The sequence below is a fragment of the Bidens hawaiensis genome, unplaced genomic scaffold (assembly GCF_021521415.1).
Source record: "Bidens hawaiensis isolate Kalapana, Puna unplaced genomic scaffold, B.hawaiensis_p1.1 tig00005567_1, whole genome shotgun sequence".
NCBI lineage: Eukaryota > Viridiplantae > Streptophyta > Magnoliopsida > Asterales > Asteraceae > Bidens > Bidens hawaiensis.
In genome coordinates this window covers 824,386-841,086 of record NW_027491360.1, presented here as the reverse complement: position 1 = coordinate 841,086, position 16,701 = coordinate 824,386, and the positions used below count along the sequence as shown (strand labels likewise).

The 16,701-nt window shown below is 34.5% G+C and overlaps 1 protein-coding gene across 2 annotated transcripts in view; it reads right to left on the bottom strand.

Annotated features, from left to right (window-relative positions):
* LOC143630141 (putative glutathione S-transferase) overlaps window positions 1-16,312 on the bottom strand; it is a 94,909-nt gene extending 78,597 nt beyond the window's left edge. Inside the window, exons 1-2 of one of the 2 annotated variants that reach the window (XM_077099226.1) lie at window positions 15,672-16,104; window positions 13,953-14,436 (exon numbers count right to left, since the gene is read on the bottom strand). In XM_077099226.1, coding sequence (XP_076955341.1) covers window positions 14,095-14,436; window positions 15,672-15,983 — 654 coding nt within the window. In that variant the 5' untranslated portion in view covers window positions 15,984-16,104 and the 3' untranslated portion in view covers window positions 13,953-14,094. Of the gene's footprint in view, window positions 1-13,952; window positions 14,437-15,671 lie in introns of those variants that run through there. The other variant, XM_077099228.1, reaches the window with a different exon arrangement.
* Window positions 16,313-16,701: the final 389 nt, after the last annotated feature.

Below are 16,701 nucleotides of genomic sequence, written 5' to 3'. Positions count from 1 at the left end.
TGTTAGTTCTAATCATGGAGATTATGCTAACTTGTCCAGCGTTGTTGTCCCCTTCAATTCAAATGGTTCGTTTATCCGTGGCTCGAAGTTCTATGATTTTGATGTTGAAAATGATACGGGCATGATTATCGGATAACCAGTCCATACCAAGTACTATATCAAAACCAGCAAGAGTCATGGGAAACAATTGGATGGATAAAACATAACCAACTTACAAGATTTTTCCGTTTTCTAAGGCTTCGAAAATTTTAACTAATTCACCACTAGCTGTCTCGACGCTTACAGTTTTACTTAATTTCTTTAGAGGTTCATTTAATAGACTACAAAAGCTATAATCTATGAAACTTAGATTGGCACCTGAATCAAATAAAACTCTAGCATACATGTTGTTAACTAAGAACGTACCGGTGATGATTTCCGGAAAGTCGGCCTCTTTCTTGGTGTCAAAAATGAAGATTCTTGCATTACCCTTTTTCAGCTCATTCTTGTGGCCGCTTCCTCCTGCACCACCAGTAGCGGGTTTGTTCTTATGGCACTCGAAGTTGAGGTGTCCCATTTCTTTGCATTTGTAGAAAGTCATCGACTTCTTCCAGCAGCCAGCCGTTGTGTGTCCTGGTTTGTGACATGAGTCACACACAGTTGTTGCGGACGTAGCGAAGTGGCATCGGCCTTTGTGGTACTTTTTGCAGATCTTTCATTGAGTATAATTGGAGTTGGTTCCACTTTTCCTTTCTTCGACACTTTTGCCCTTGAATCGGGCGCTTCCAATCTTCTTGTGGTCACTTGGGCACCACTTTCTTGTCTTCTTCCTTGTTGCAGATCAGACCATTCATCAGGTAACCAGCCAATTCCATGGCAGAATCGGCAGTTTGTGGTAAGTGAGACCTTACCATGTCGCGAACTTCTCGTGGAAGTCCCCATATGTATCGGGTTACTTTGCTGGATTCTGGAGTCACCAACTGGAGCACAAGTCTACAATTCTCTTGGAACTTGGTATTATATTCGCGAAGATTAGTTCCAACCACCTTGTGGTTAAGAAACTTCGATTGGATTTGATCTTGGGCAAAACTTAATAAAAAGATCGATCGTGAATCATTCAAATGGGGATTCCATGATCAAAGATATTCATTTGTATCCAGATAATAAGTAGAAGCATAAACTGAAACATTTTGGAGCTACATAGATAGTTATTAAATCGTTAGCACCGCAAAAAAACATTCCTCCAATAGTAGTTAATACGAATAAGAGAAACTCTTTTTTTCCTCGAATCGAGAGATCCATGAATCGGGATCCTGATGCATATAGATACAAATGGTCCACTGGGAGCAATAATTTCCATGAACACTTGGAACATTTCGTTTATGAGCAGAAGAGCCGTTTTCAAGTAATTAGCCTTTTATGATTACATCGGAAATAATCCGGAAAAAGGGGGAACTGTGATGTATTTCTATGGGATCGCATGTCTTTTTATTAGCTCCTATTTGTGGTGCACAATTCGTTGCTAGCACCATTTCTTTGAATTCTTCCCACATAAGTTGATATAGCCGTTCTCTCCCCTTGCTCATAATCAGAGTGTTCCACCACTCTAATACTTCTCCTTTGAACGTTTGCACCGTGTATTGAATATTTTCTTGTTCAACGCATTTGCTATTTATTACTATCGATTCCATCTCCTCTAGCCACCTAAGTGTCGCAATGGCGCCTTATCGCCATAGAATTCCTTGGGGCCGAAGTTCTTGAAGTCTTTGAACGAACAACCTTCGATCTTGAGTTTCTGAAATTTACGATTGAAATCACCACCTACGTTTAATTCATGTACGCTTTCTTCGGGATGAGATGGGTTAGGGCGTGATTTAAATTTTATTAATTTTTGAGTGTGTTCGATTTGCCTAGTTTCACTTCTTCGATTTGATTATGCCCTTACGGCTCTTGCTATCATATCTTGTATTTTATTCATTAATTTCTCAGGAATTTGCTGAGCAGGTCCATTTTGTGCGTAGTTGCCTTCTCCTTGAGAAGCTTCTGCATTTTGAGAGTTTTCTTGGTTTGACATTCTAAAATAAACATATTCTTTTCTTAAAACACGTATTTTTATTGATCACACATATTATATCATCAAAGGATATATATATTACTTCGATACACATTACACATAAATATATATATATCACATTTAATATATATACATATATATATATATATATATATATATTCAATATGAACGATCAACATTCATATTCTAAGTACAAACATAACACGTTATCAAACACACAACATTTTTGAAGAGGTTCCTAGTCCTTCATGTAACTTTTAATTATCTTCTTCATCTTGTTTCATTTGTGGAGAAGTTTATCTCCTATCTTCTTCTCCTTGCTTCCTTCGGTATCAACCTTCTTCCTCAATTCATCAGTCTCATGCAGAGCTCGATCCAGATGTTCCTTCTAGGATTGTGGCATGACGTTTGGATATCCATATTGCGGCGGTGGGTCACGGTAACCCATCATCATGATGTTGTAATTATTCTTTGCATATGGTGATAATGTTGCCTCAAATGGATGATTAAAGAAAGCTTCAACTTTTGCTTCCTGTTACGGAATGTCATTTGCTTGTTCAGAAATTTTCGAAATCATACCTTGGAAAGGAGGAAAATCAGGTGGAAATCTGATCTTTCTTTCTTGGATATATTGTATATATGGTTCTTTGGATAATAACATGGGTTCCTATGATAGAAGGGATGTATACAACCCTCATCGGGTGGACAAACACATTTTGAATCGATTGAAGGCTTTTCCCCTATAGTACTTACTTCCTCAGAGATTTCCTCATCTTCTTCTGGATCTTCCTCTTCTGGGTTTTCCTCTTCATCCATGGTTATTGCTTTACTAGTTACTTCAGGGTCGAGGTGGTATCTTTCGTATGGTTGAAGGTCTCTCATCTTTGGTCTTCGGGAAGGACCATTGTAGGAGTTGGAGTGAATGTCGGTGGGGTTATGGACAGGTGTTCCGAAATTCCATCGTCTTTGGTCGGAATGACATTGCATCCAGCTTGATGAGTCGGACTTGGGTTCAACCTTGATTTGCTTGTTCGCTAGCATTTAATTAGACAGGTGATACATCGGGATGTCAGAAGGACGATAATCGGGAATGTTTGATGGATGGAAACTTGGGATATTTGTGGGATGATACTCTTGCCTCGGAGGATCGCTTGGTATATTGATTGGTAGTTGTTCAGTGCCAGGAAAATACATCGATGTGGGTCGGTCAATTAGATGATCTTGGTTAAAGAAGTCTTCATAGTAATCTTCACTCATATTGTCTTTTGGGAGTATTGGTTCGGGGCATCCAGCTCTCCTTGTTTCGCGCATAAAGTCGTCTATCACTTTCTTGAACGACGTCTATGGGTGGTTTATATTGAAGGGGGGGAAAGAAATGGTTACCAGCCTATCTTATCCCTAATTATATAAAACAAATAATAATAGAAATTCTTTCACTTGGATCGAAGCTTAGGTATTATTAGTTAACACCTAATTCGCTAAGATTAATGGCTCTGATACCAATCCGTCACACCCCCATCTTAGGCCTAGGCGTGTGACTCACAGTTGGTACCGTTTTTGAAGAAACGTATACTTTATTTCTTTACTTATTATTTAAGAAACTTTAAATAATATTTTCATTATTAACAAAAAATTATTTTATATCCATATCTCTTTATTTATATTTTCTTTGTTTATATTTTCTTTATTTATTCTCGAGGTATCAAGTATACACCCGACTAGGGTCTAAGCATTTTTAATATTATAATAATATTTTATTCGGGCATGACCCCTACCTTGCTTGGTTTATATTTTTCTAGATTCTCGGGCAGCACTTCCACGCTTGCACGTTTTATCAAGAAATCTTGATTAACACTTCTCTTGCACGCAAATCGAGGCACGTCGGTCGTCAATCTTCTTCGTCACGTACTTCAAGGCGAAACTTCGGTTCTTCTCGTGATGGCATGAATTTCAAGGCAACGTCGGGTTTCGGCACAAATTACTAGGTATAACTGTCGGGTCGGTGGCATGCTTTTCGAGGTAGTGAGAGAGTGGTTTCTGGAGAGAGAGTGAGGTTGTGATGATGAAATGAATGGACTTGAAGCCCTATTTATAGAGCTGATTAGGCTACCCATCGCGTATCGCGATGGATCTGGCGGCAATTTTTTTGAATATTTTATTCCATAGCGATACGCGATGGGACCTTGGGAGGCCATTGCGTATTGCGACTAGCTTTGTCGCGTAATCAGTAGGCGTGCCAGCACCACGTGGCTGGACACGCTGTGCCATATGGGGACACGTGGCGGGGCACGCGTCACTGTCTATCAGACCACGTCATCACGATACGTGATGACGTTGTGACTTGGGGGATCGTGTATCGCGACACCGCCCACTTTGGGGTTCTGTGACATACCCATCGCGATATGCGATGAGGTGTCGCGATTTATCAATAAATCTCGTTTCCACTTTCCAAAAACATAAAGGCGGCTCGCGGCGAAGCGAGCGTGCGAAGTGCAAAGAGCGCCACATTTCGCCCATCGCCCTTCGTCGTTGCCGTCGCCATCATCCTCACCCGAACCCATGCCTATGCGCATGCACGTCGAGTGCTCCGAACCCTCCACTAGGACCACTGGGTGCATGCTAAGCATAAAAGAATATTACATGGAAACTGTATCCCTTATAAAGAGCTTCCAAATCTATCCCACTTTCCACGTGGAATGGAATTCATCTTCCTTATTTATACCCATGTGAAAGAGTCTCATTTTCTTCCTTCTTTCCATGTGGGATGGATATCCATTCCCTCATTTTATTAGTTACTGAATTCTTCCAACTTATAATCTTACCACATTTAAAATATTTTTGGGTCCTTCTATTTTTAAAGATGACAATTTTAACCCAAAATATGTATGGTATTTTTCGAGAGGTTACAAGGGTCTAGTGAAGGGTTATGGATTCCGGGTGTTCTTATCATGTGACTCCTGAAAAGGAGTATTTCAAGAACTTGAGAATAATGGATCAAGGGTATGTGAAGTTAGGAGATGATATACATTGCAAGATACAAAGTATTGGTTCTATTTCTTTTAAGTTAGATAATGGAACCAAGATTGAGCTTGAAGATGTTAGGTATATTCCTGATTTAAAAAGGAATTTAATATCTCGTGGTACCTTTGAGAGCAATGGTTATCAAGTAAATCTAAAGAATGGTAAGGTCAAAGTGGTTAAGGGATCCATGACAGTTCTGTCTGGTACAAGGAAGGGTAATAATATCTATTTCTTGGATAGTGAGGTTCTGTCAAAAAGGTCTGCAAATGTTGCAGAGAAAGAGGTGGAGTCCAAGGCTATGCTTTGGCATAGAAGAATGGGACATATTAGTCCACAAGGATTGATTAAATTAGAGATTATCTTAAAGATCTTAAGAACTATGAGTTAGAGTTCTGTGAGAATTGTGTGTTTGGAAAAGCTAAGAGAATTAGCTTTAAGAAAGGATTGCATCCTACAATGAATATACTTGATTATGTACATGCTAATCTGTAGGGTCCTGCAAAAGTACAATCCTTAGGAGGTGCAAGGTATTTTCTCTCAATAATTGATGTTTTTCAAGGAGGTCTGCGTATATATGTTAAAACATAACGATGAAACCTTTGGGAAGTTCAAAGAATGGATGGTTTTAGTTGAAACTCAGACAAAAAGGAAAACATAAAAGTTGAGAACTGATAATGGTCTTGAGATTTGTAATGGGTTGTTTAGTAAGCTTTGTAAAGATAAAGGCATAGCTAGACATGACTGTTTTGGGAACTCCACAGCAGAATGGTCCAGTTGAAAGGATGAAAAAGACTTTACTTGAGAAGATAAGGTGTATGTTAATTAGTGCTGGTAAACCAAGGGTATATTGGGCAGAAGCATTAAGTACAGTAGTGTACTTAGTTAATAGATCTCCATCTACAACCATTGATATGAAAACACCAATGGAGATGTTGTTAGGACAACCTGCAAATTATGATAATTTGAAGGTATTTGGTTCACTTTCTTATGCTAATGTGAATCAGGGAAAACTTGAACCAAGGGCTGTCAAGTGTGTGATGTTTGGTTACCCTAGTGGTGTGAAAGGGTATAGGTTGTGGAGAATGAATGAAGGTACATCTAAAGTTATAATCAGTAGAGATGTAGTGTTTAAGGAGGATACAATGTATAAAGATATAATTGGGAAAACATTGGAAAATGAGGAGGGAAATGGTCAGTTTAAGGTGGAGTTGATTGATGCTGATGAAAGAGAAAAAAACTAAACTGAAGTCTCAAGTGGTGATCCAAGTTCAAGTAATAGTAGAAGCACAAGTACTAATACTTCCAGTTATAACTTAGAAAGACAGAATCAGAAGAAACATTGTACCACCTGCAAGATTCAGGAACATGGAAGACATTTCTGCATATATCTTTAGTGTTGCAGAATCTAAAAGTGTGAATGAACCATTGACTTATAATGAAGTTGTTAACTCTGAGCATAGAGATGAGTGGGTTAAAGCAATGAAAGAAGAGATGGAATCATTGCAGCAGAATAACACATGGGTGCTAGTCAACAAGCATGAAGATTAGAAGTTAGTAAGTTGTAAGTGGATTTATAAGTTTAAAGGAGTGGAAGAAGGGGAGGCTCCTAGGTTCAAGGCAAGATTAGTTGCCAAAGGATTCACTCAAAGGGCAGCAGTGGATTACAATGAGATTTATTCTCCAGTTGTGAAACATGCTTCAATAAGGGTAATATTGTCATTTTGTGCAGTATTGGATTTTGAATAGCTTGATGTAAAAACAACATTTCTTCATGGGAATTTAGAAGAAGAAATTTATATGAAGCAGCCTATGGGTTTTTACATGGAGAAAGATAGTGATAAAGTGTGATTGTTAAAAAGATCACTATATGGTTTGAAGTAGTCTCCAAGACAGTGGTACAAAAGGTTTGATGACTATATGGTGTCAAATGGTTTTAACATAAGTAATTTTGATAATTGTGTATATTTTAAGGAATATACAAAGGGGTCTTTTGTGTATTTTTTTTAATGTGTGTGGATGATATGCTTGTGGCCTAAAAAGAAAAAGAAGAGGTTAGTGCTACAAAGGAGTTACTTAAAAGGGAGTTTGATATGAAGGAACTGGGGTGTGAAAAGAAGATTCTTGGCATGGAAGTTTCAAGAGATAGGGTTGCTGGGATCTTGAAGTTAACTCAAAAGTCTTATGTGAAGAAGGTTTTAGCTAATTACTTTATGAGCTTTAGTAAGTCAGTTTCTACTCCTTTAGGTCAGAATTTTAAACTATCATAGAAGGACTCATCTATTAATGAGGTGGAGGTAAAGGAAATGTCAAAAATTCCTTATTCTAGTGTAGTAGGTAGCTTAATGTACCTAATGGTTTGCACTTGACCTGATCTAGGATATGTTGTTAGCCTAGTCATTAGATTTTTATGTAACCCTGGTAAACAACATTGAGAGGTTGTTAAGTGGATGATGAGGTATCTAAATGGTACACATGATGTTGGTATATTGATTGGTAAAGGTGGTAGTGGAGTGGAGATGGTGAAGGGGTATGTAGATGCAGATTTTGCCAAAGATCTAGACAGGGGTAAATCTGTCACTGGGTATGCATTTCTGGTAAATGGTGGTTTAGTAAGTTGGAAGTCAACATCTAAAAAGGTGGTAGCTTTGTCATCTACTGAATCTGAATATGTTGCATTAACTGAAGTTGTTAAGGAGTGTATGTGGCTAAAGGGGTTTGTGTCAGAATTGGGGATTATTGTTGATAGAGCTTTGGTGTTGTGTGATAACCAAAGTGCAATTAAGCTATCAAAGAATCCCATTTATCATGAGATAACCAAACATATTACAGTAAAGATGCATTTTATAAGAGAAATAATCAATTCAACGGAGATTGAAGTTGATTATGTGGATACTGAGTTAAATGCATCAGACATGTTAACCAAAGTTGTGCCCGGTCCAAAGTTCAACACTTGTTTGGATTTAATACATGTTGGTGATTAGTTTTAATGTTAGTTGACAAAGGCATAATGTGGAGATTGTTATGATATATATGCCTTGGTAACGAAAGTCAAAGGCAGATATTGGTAATATAAGTCCAGGGGGCTTATTGTCATTCTTGGTAAGATGGTTAGTGTTTACACAACTTGTGTAATTAAAGGGACTAAAGGTGACACTTTTAGTCTAGGTTGTTAATGGTATTTATAACCAAATTAGGGTTTAGTTAGATAATACTTTCAATTTCATTTTCTTTGTAATTCTTTCTTAATACTCAATCATTTGGTTTGAGATTTCTTTCTTTGTAATCGTTTCATTATGACTAAGAGAAGCCATAAATCATTGTTAGATTTCTGAATCAAATTCATATTCAATTCATCTTGTATTCCTCGGTGTTAATAGGTCAAATTCTGCTATATCAATTAACAGTTTTCTAATCGACGGGCCATATTTTGATGCCATTAAGGTCTTTTTTTAATTTTCTCCAAACCAATTTTTACTCATTTGTACTATAAATCTTTATATGTAGGTTTAGCTACAGCTTGGTTTCTTTTACCTTTAGCCTTATTTTGCTTCGCCCTAGTTTGCTTCGGTTTTTGTCGTTGACTTTGAGGCTTTTGAATCGACTTTGTTCGGGTAGTTCTTATCTAAAACAACATACAATTTGTTATTAGATGAAATCAAAATTAATTATTTAACACATTTTAGGTGTAATTGAAAATATAACTAAAGAATGACAAGTGAAGTAAGGAGCTAATAACCTAACTAATCAACATAATCACACATACTTCAGCCTCATTTGTCCCCAAATTTTATACAAGATGACTTTTTTGTGTACTTAGTTGGTGTTTAGCACATGTTATTTTAAGTATCATTACTTTCTTAGTTCAATATGTTTCTATTTGAACCAAATTTATGCAGAAAATGAGGATCTGCTACATAGGTAGGTTAAAAAAAGAAGTAAAACAAACAAATTAATTACCGTTTGTTGTTGAACGGGCTGATTTTGAATCTGTTCAAATGAATCAAAATTGGAGTCGAGAAAAGCCACATTATCTATATTGTCGAGAATACCAGTATCGCACAAAAAAGTACCATCATGAAATTCGGACGAACTTGACATCTAAAACAATAAATAGAAAACATATGGTTAACTAGGGAAATCATCCACCAAAATTAAGTCAGACATGAAATAATGGAAGCTAAAAAAATCAGCATACAAAGGGACCACATGTCCATATGAGTTAACTGGGACTAGAAACATACGAAAGCAATTAAAGTTTAATTACTTCATACCTATTTAAACAAAATTCTAATTGAATATAAAAGTTAAAAGTGTACCTACACGCTTGATGACAAAATTGGTTTATAAATCAACAACTCAGAATCGTTTCTGATCGATAAAAAGAAGAACCCCGTCAAGAATTTTGACCAAATTTGGAAAACAAATTAATAATTAGAATGAACAAAGCAAAGAATTGTTACTTTTTTGAAACAGAAAATAATACCAGATGGCTGATCTTCAAAATTGTTGCAAAATTTAGCTCCAAATGTGGTGATTTGGTGGGGTGGGGGTGGGTTGGGGGGGGGGGGGGGGGTTAGGGCTTGAACAGATCAAGGAGAAGATAATCGAACTTGTGAGATTAACTGCGTGAATTAACTTTAGTTAGGGTTTTGTAATTTGGAGGGATAATGTTTAGCACCTCTTTAGTTTTATTTTTTATTTTTTTGGAACTAGCCGCCCTTTTATTTCACACAATATTTATTTTTTATTTTTTATAAATACAAGGTAAATGAAGAATGCATTTGTGGTCAATTATTTTGAAAACAATCAGGGCCTATCATTTTATTTTTATTTAAATATTTTACTACAGATAGCACCAGACTTTAAAATTATTGGAATGTATAATCCAAATTTATACATTTAAAATCATATTAATATGTGTAAATCAATTTTTTTGTAAAATATCTTGCTTATTTATTACTAATATCATATTTAATATAACATAAAATTTCAATTTTTAAAATCATTCAAACTCTATCCATAATTATGAACTTCAAATACGAATATCTCAAGAAAGTTTTGATTAGAAAATACGTTAGTAGAAACTCGGGTAATTAGGAATGAGCATAAACCAGGTAAGACTCGCAAGACCAGAACCGATGAAACCTAGTTATTTACAGTAAGGCAGGTTTCCCGATACTGAGAATAACACTAAACGGGTCCGGATCAGGCATCACGGGTCTGACATGTTTGCTCACCCCTATATGTAATACATGATCCATAGAAAGCTTTATTTGGATAACAACAAAAATGGTTAGGCAAAATTATTAACGTACAAAGCATGCGAAGAGCACTAAATCTTACCCGGAACAATGGAGAGAGAGAGACTAGTTTAGAGTTTGTTAAATTGATATAGAAACTGGCTCATCTACCTATACTAATAAAAGAAAATAATTCTGATACATGGCATTCTGAAATTAATTCTCACTATCAAATTCCCGCCAAAATCACTTCTATTCTATTGATGGAAAAGAAAAAAAATCTTGAGTCTAAATATAGTATTAATTATAAATTCAACATGCCGTATTAATTGGTCAATCTCAATTGATTGAACTATTAGTGCCATAAATTTATTAATATAATAATTACGTGTCTAAATATATTTTCTTTAAAACTGAAATGTATATATAAATGAGTTTATGTTTAAAGAGTAGATTAGCATTCAATTTTTTGAGACATCTTCATATTAAATAAAAGGGAAAAGAAAACTATAATATATTGTTTTTATTTTTTTACAAATATTTAGTCTTAAAATCAAAGACAAATTTTCCATTATTTATATTTATTATAATACTATTGTGATAGTTGAACAATAATATGTTTATAAGGATAACATGAAAATTGTTCAAAAAAAATCTGTTGTCATTTTTGTCTATGGTTGGGTATGGAATGTATTACATTTTTGTGAAAAACTTTAGCTACATCTTTAACATAGAAATGTCTCATTGTTTTAAATGTTGCTTCCAGTAGCATTGCATCATTATTGTATACCGATGGTAGAACAACCCATTGTCGATTTAAAATTCAAATATATTTAATGATATAAAACGACTATTTGTAATACATTTTTTATACATAATATAAAGAGACTTAATTATCTTTTTATTTGTATTAAATGATTCATTGTAATTTATACATTAATTTATCCCGTGTAATACACGGGTTTCTAAAGCTAGTAGAGTTTATATAGTTAGATAATGTGGGTCAAATCCAAAACCGTGTCTGTGTCTTGCACCTTTTTTTTTAAATTCTCAGTTTAGTTTTTTTTAAAGAAAGGAAGAAAATGTATTTTATTATTATTATTATTATTATTATTATTATTATTATTATTATTATTATTACTAGAATGCCAACAATATAAATATCAAGTATAAATGTCACCGAAAGGTAGTGATTACATCAAAATAGAAGGTAATCGAATAGCAAGCTGCGTCGCTACCCCATTTTGAATTGCCACCCCCCACCCCTCCCCCCCGGAAAAAAGAAGGTTTAATTATTATTATATTGGACTTTTTTCCTCTTCTCTGAAATTGGGATTACCTCTCCCTTAATATGATATTCTTTTCAAGCTCTTGGTCTTCGAACTAGTCATTAATGACCCTAAAGAACCCAAATTCGAACTAGTCATTAATGACCCTAAAGAACCCAAACCCGGCGAAAAATTTAGCAATCCCACCCCCTCACTTATCGCTTGTGGGGTGGTGTTGTAACCCAATGTCGTCCTAAAAAACCCCAATGTCGCCCCCTACACACAACCTTATGTAGCTGGTTATTTTGTAGTAGTTAATCCGATTCGGGCTCGTTTCGTGCATTCTCATGATTCGAGAATCAATCCTATTGCAAATAATTAACCAGGTCTAATCAGTTCGTGTATCGCCTGACTCAATAATGACATTCGTATGACTTGGGAACTGACCCTATTGTAAATAACCATGTCTGATAACTTTGATTTATTTACGTATTAGATTGTTTACAGCCTCTTTACATATTTTCTAATTGCCCACCGCCTCTTTATTTCACATAGTATTTCTATTACCTTTTTTTTATAAAATATATCTTTCTACTTGATAAAGCATCAAATGTTAAGATTTCATTTTTATAAAATTTGGAATGTATAATCCAAAATTGATGTATTTAAAAGCATTAAAAGTCTATCCATAATTTTGATTTTTGAACACAGAAATATAAGTATATAATTTCTTAAACCCTTTAAAAATTTTCAAATTCCGTTAATTTTATAGTTTTATTTGTTTCCTTCAAGTTTTCAGAATACCAGATGTTTGTTTACATGTTTATTATATATCGGTTCAAATTTATTTCCTAGAAAAAATTACAAGAAATTACAAGTGTATTATGGTTAATTAAAACCTAAAGCTTTCGACGCGGTTTATACCAAAAACACGGCTAAAAAAATAAGCCCCATATCATTTGACTCTGTTTTGTAGCTTTAAACGCGGTTTTTTTACAAAGCAGATTTTTGTGAATTCATGGAACCTTTTTAGACGCAATTTTGGGTGTCAACCGCGTCAAAAAAGAAAACACAGTCGCGTCTAAAGCTCATTTTTCTACTAGTGTTAATTTAAGAATAACAATTGATGGGAAGGGCATGAATGTAATAACTCACTTATGATAACTTTTTCTCTTCATATGCAAGACATATGTCAATTCCTCTATAATTTTAAAACGTCTATAATGTTTTCATACAATATTTTTTTAGAAATTTTTTTTACTATAATAACAAGCGTTTTTTATTTTTAATATGAATATCATATTGTTATATAAAAATAAAAAAAAGTTAGTGGGTTTTTATATTGTGTTATTTAGTTGTCCATTATGTTTTTAATTGAGTTTTTCTATGCATTATGTTATAGATTTTGGTCATTGTGTTTTTCAATTGGTACGCATATTATAGATAAAAATTAAAACAAAGATTACATCATTGTATCTTTTTGTTCGTCATTGTGTCTTTATGCTCAACATTTGTCTTTCTACTTATCATTGTGCTCAACATTCACTTAAGTTGAGAAAAATAGTATTATGTTCATTGTGTATTACGTTCAAGTCATTGTATAATATGTAGATTGCGTTGTGTTTTACGTTTCAAGTCATTGCGTTATATGTATTTACCATTGTGTCTTACGTTTGAGGTCATTGTGTTATATGTATTCATTATTGTGTTTTACGTTTTAGATTATTATGTAATATGTATTCATTATTGTGTTTTATGTATTAGATAATTTGTTGGTATTTTTTATTATATTTACATATTAATACACAACGGTGTTATCAGTATTAAAAAAACACAATGATCAGTTGAAGAAAACAATGGCGAAAAAAACACATTAACAAACATAAAGACACAATGACGAAAAAAGACACAATGACGAAAAAAAGACACAATGGTAGCAAAAAGACACAATACCATAATTTTTGTTTATTTTTATATAACAAAATCATACTCAAATTAAAGATAAAAAACATTTGTTATTATGATGAATTTTATTTAAAAAATACATATTATATTAAAAAGTTATAAACATTTAAAAATGATTTAAGAATTAACATGTGACTTACATGTAAAGATAGAAAATGTGTAATATTACTTATATACCATTTTTATTTTGTTTCCTACCTTACACATGTCATTTAATTAAGGTTTCTCATAAGTCTTATTTTTAATGGCCTTTGTAAAAATAACTCCACCCTACATATATAATATCAAATTGACTTAATTTAAACTATATTTAATCTTTGTAATACTTTTAGTAAATATTTAATATCAAATTTCCAACATAAAAACAAACATTTTATTCATTATAAGTAAAACGAAACTACAAAACAAAATCAGGCATTGTATCTTCAACAAAATGTCAAAACATCAAAAAGGTTACTCGTAACATTACATGCTACATAATATAAAGCAGACCAGCATCTAAGAGCTGCTTATTCAAACACCAAACTTTATTGTCAAAAGAAAATTATTACGCGCTACCAAACCGCTTCTTGAAGAAAGCAACCAGAATTTCTCTTGGAGGTAAACCATCCTTGACAACTTGACAGTTAATATAGTTACCACCCCATTCAATTAGTTTTGGGAACTTGTCTTTGGTCACCAGTTTTATTCCTAATGCTTCTTCAGCTGCTCCGACCCAGTATGCTATGAAAGTGGCAGCAATATCAACCAGGTTGATGTTACCACCTCCAAAAAACTTCTTACCTTTGACATTCAATTCGTTTTCTAAAAATTGCAGTTGCTTTTGAGCTTCTGCAACAGCTTGCTCCTCTCCATGGCTGCCAATAACCTTGAATAATGCAGGAATGCACTAAACATAGCATATAATAAATGCAAAATAAGTTATGGTTATCCGGTAAAAAAAGATCAATATCCACATATGTAAAAATGTACAATTTTTATTCAATTCAAAGGGGCTGATTATGTTGTTACATGTCTTTCATAAAAACATATATATCCATACATAATTAAAATATTTACAAAGTAGTTACAACATATTCATACACAATTAATTAAAAGACGATTAATAAATGATCATTATGCCCAATCTTTTTCTTTAAAAAGCTTTAAATAGACTAGTAGCTAAATTCACCACATTAGAATACACTCGTATTCTAATCCGAAGAAAACCCTCACTTAAGGCGAACGTCTGTAAATACTCGCCCGAAGACACAACAATGCATATAGTTAAACCCGTTCATGTCAATGATCCAACTGGTAAACATCTACCCACCTATTCTCCCATCACCCCCTGGTGCTAACGAAACTAGTATATATACGTGTGTTTTAACTTAAAAAAGTTTATTAACCAATTTTTAGCACATCTTTTAACTTAAAAAGGTTTATTTACCAATTTTTAGCTAATTTTTTTTCTAAAACTTGAAATTTCATATATGTTATGTTCATCTCGCTGATCGTTGATGTTGTTGTTGACCAAAATACAAATAAAGTATATATACGTGTGTTTTACTTTTATTTTAAGTTTTGATTAAGAATATAAGAAAATTTTCAAATAATAAAGGTATATATGTGAAATTAAATTATAAAAGGTGTGTGATCATATTTCAAGGCGAGAATCCTATACTTTCTTTAATGAAAAAGCCATGATCCCGATTCGATTCGCATTCGATTCTTTTTATTTTTTTGAACGGCCAACTAAGTAACGCCGAGTACTCCGTACGCGGCCCCCATTGGCTAAAGGTAGCCCGAGCCGGCCACTAGTCCGGACGGACGAAGCCCCTAGCGGTCCACCTGTTGAGGGATTCACCGGATAAAACCCGACCCCACGCCCGCCAAACGGCACGACAGCGAGGAGCCGGTAAAACCGGGTGAGATCAGGACTCGAACCCTGGCAAGCCAGGGTCATCCATCATATCTCTCATATAAGTTGGTGGTAGTGAGGTTTGATCCCCTACCTCTCACTTGTAAAGTGAGTGTTCTAAAATTGAGCAACAACCAACTTATGATTCGCGTTCGATTCAACTCCCATTGATCAATTCTAATAAAAAAAATAATAATGGAAATTATGAAGAAAAAAAAAATTACCTTGTCATCAATGAACTTGGCCCAAAAACGAGCTTGAGCCTTCTCATAAGCATCCTTTGACAAAATCGGAACTCCTTTCCATGCATCATCGATGTACTCAACGATCACAAGCGACTCCGAGATCGGTTTCTCGTTGTGTACAAGCACAGGCACCTTTTTATGGACAGGATTGTATTTGAGAAGATCGGCACTCTTGTTGCCTAGATCTTCCACGACATATTTGTAGTCGATTTTCTTGAGATTCAAAGCAATTTTCACTCGGCAAACGAACGGACTTCCGTCAACTCCGTATAACTTCACCTCGTCGGCCATTTTTGGAAGAACTGGTTTAATATGTGATTGTAGTTTCAAGTTTGGTTTTGGGATGGTTTGAGTTGTTCCGTGGACGATTTATATAGTGCTACCGCTGAGTTATGTGGCGTTTATTATTATTATTATTATTATTATTATTTAATATTTAATGTGTAATTTATTGCAAAAGCTAGTCTTCTGTGAATAGTTGTACGATAGGCATTGCACAGTTGTACGTCATGTTGGAATTTGCTGCTTCGAAATATGAACAGGATCGGCTTGCTTACGATTACAATTTACGAGGGGATTGTCGGGGTAAAAGCGTCAATGTTTTTGTAATGGAATATAATCAACTTTATGAATTGGGAAAATTCCCTAAAATTATCTTAAAGGAGAAAGAGAAAAAAAAATCATACTTAAATCAAGATTCCCAAAACAATCCAAAAAATATGTATTGAGGCGACAACTTGAAAAAATAAACGACGAGATTTTTTAACCAATCAAAATCTGACACGTGTAAAGGTTCTGACACACTAGACTCCGACCATATTTTAGACAATGTGTAATCATAAAGCTCCATTACCAGGGGTTATGCGTCACGTGGCGCCCAGTCAAAGTTATGATTTTGTATAAAAACAGGCTGTAGTCATAACTCTTCACTTCCAGGGGTTATGCGCCACGTGGCGCCCAGTCACCATTAATTGTTTTTGTTTTTTTTAAATAATAATTCATTAAACTC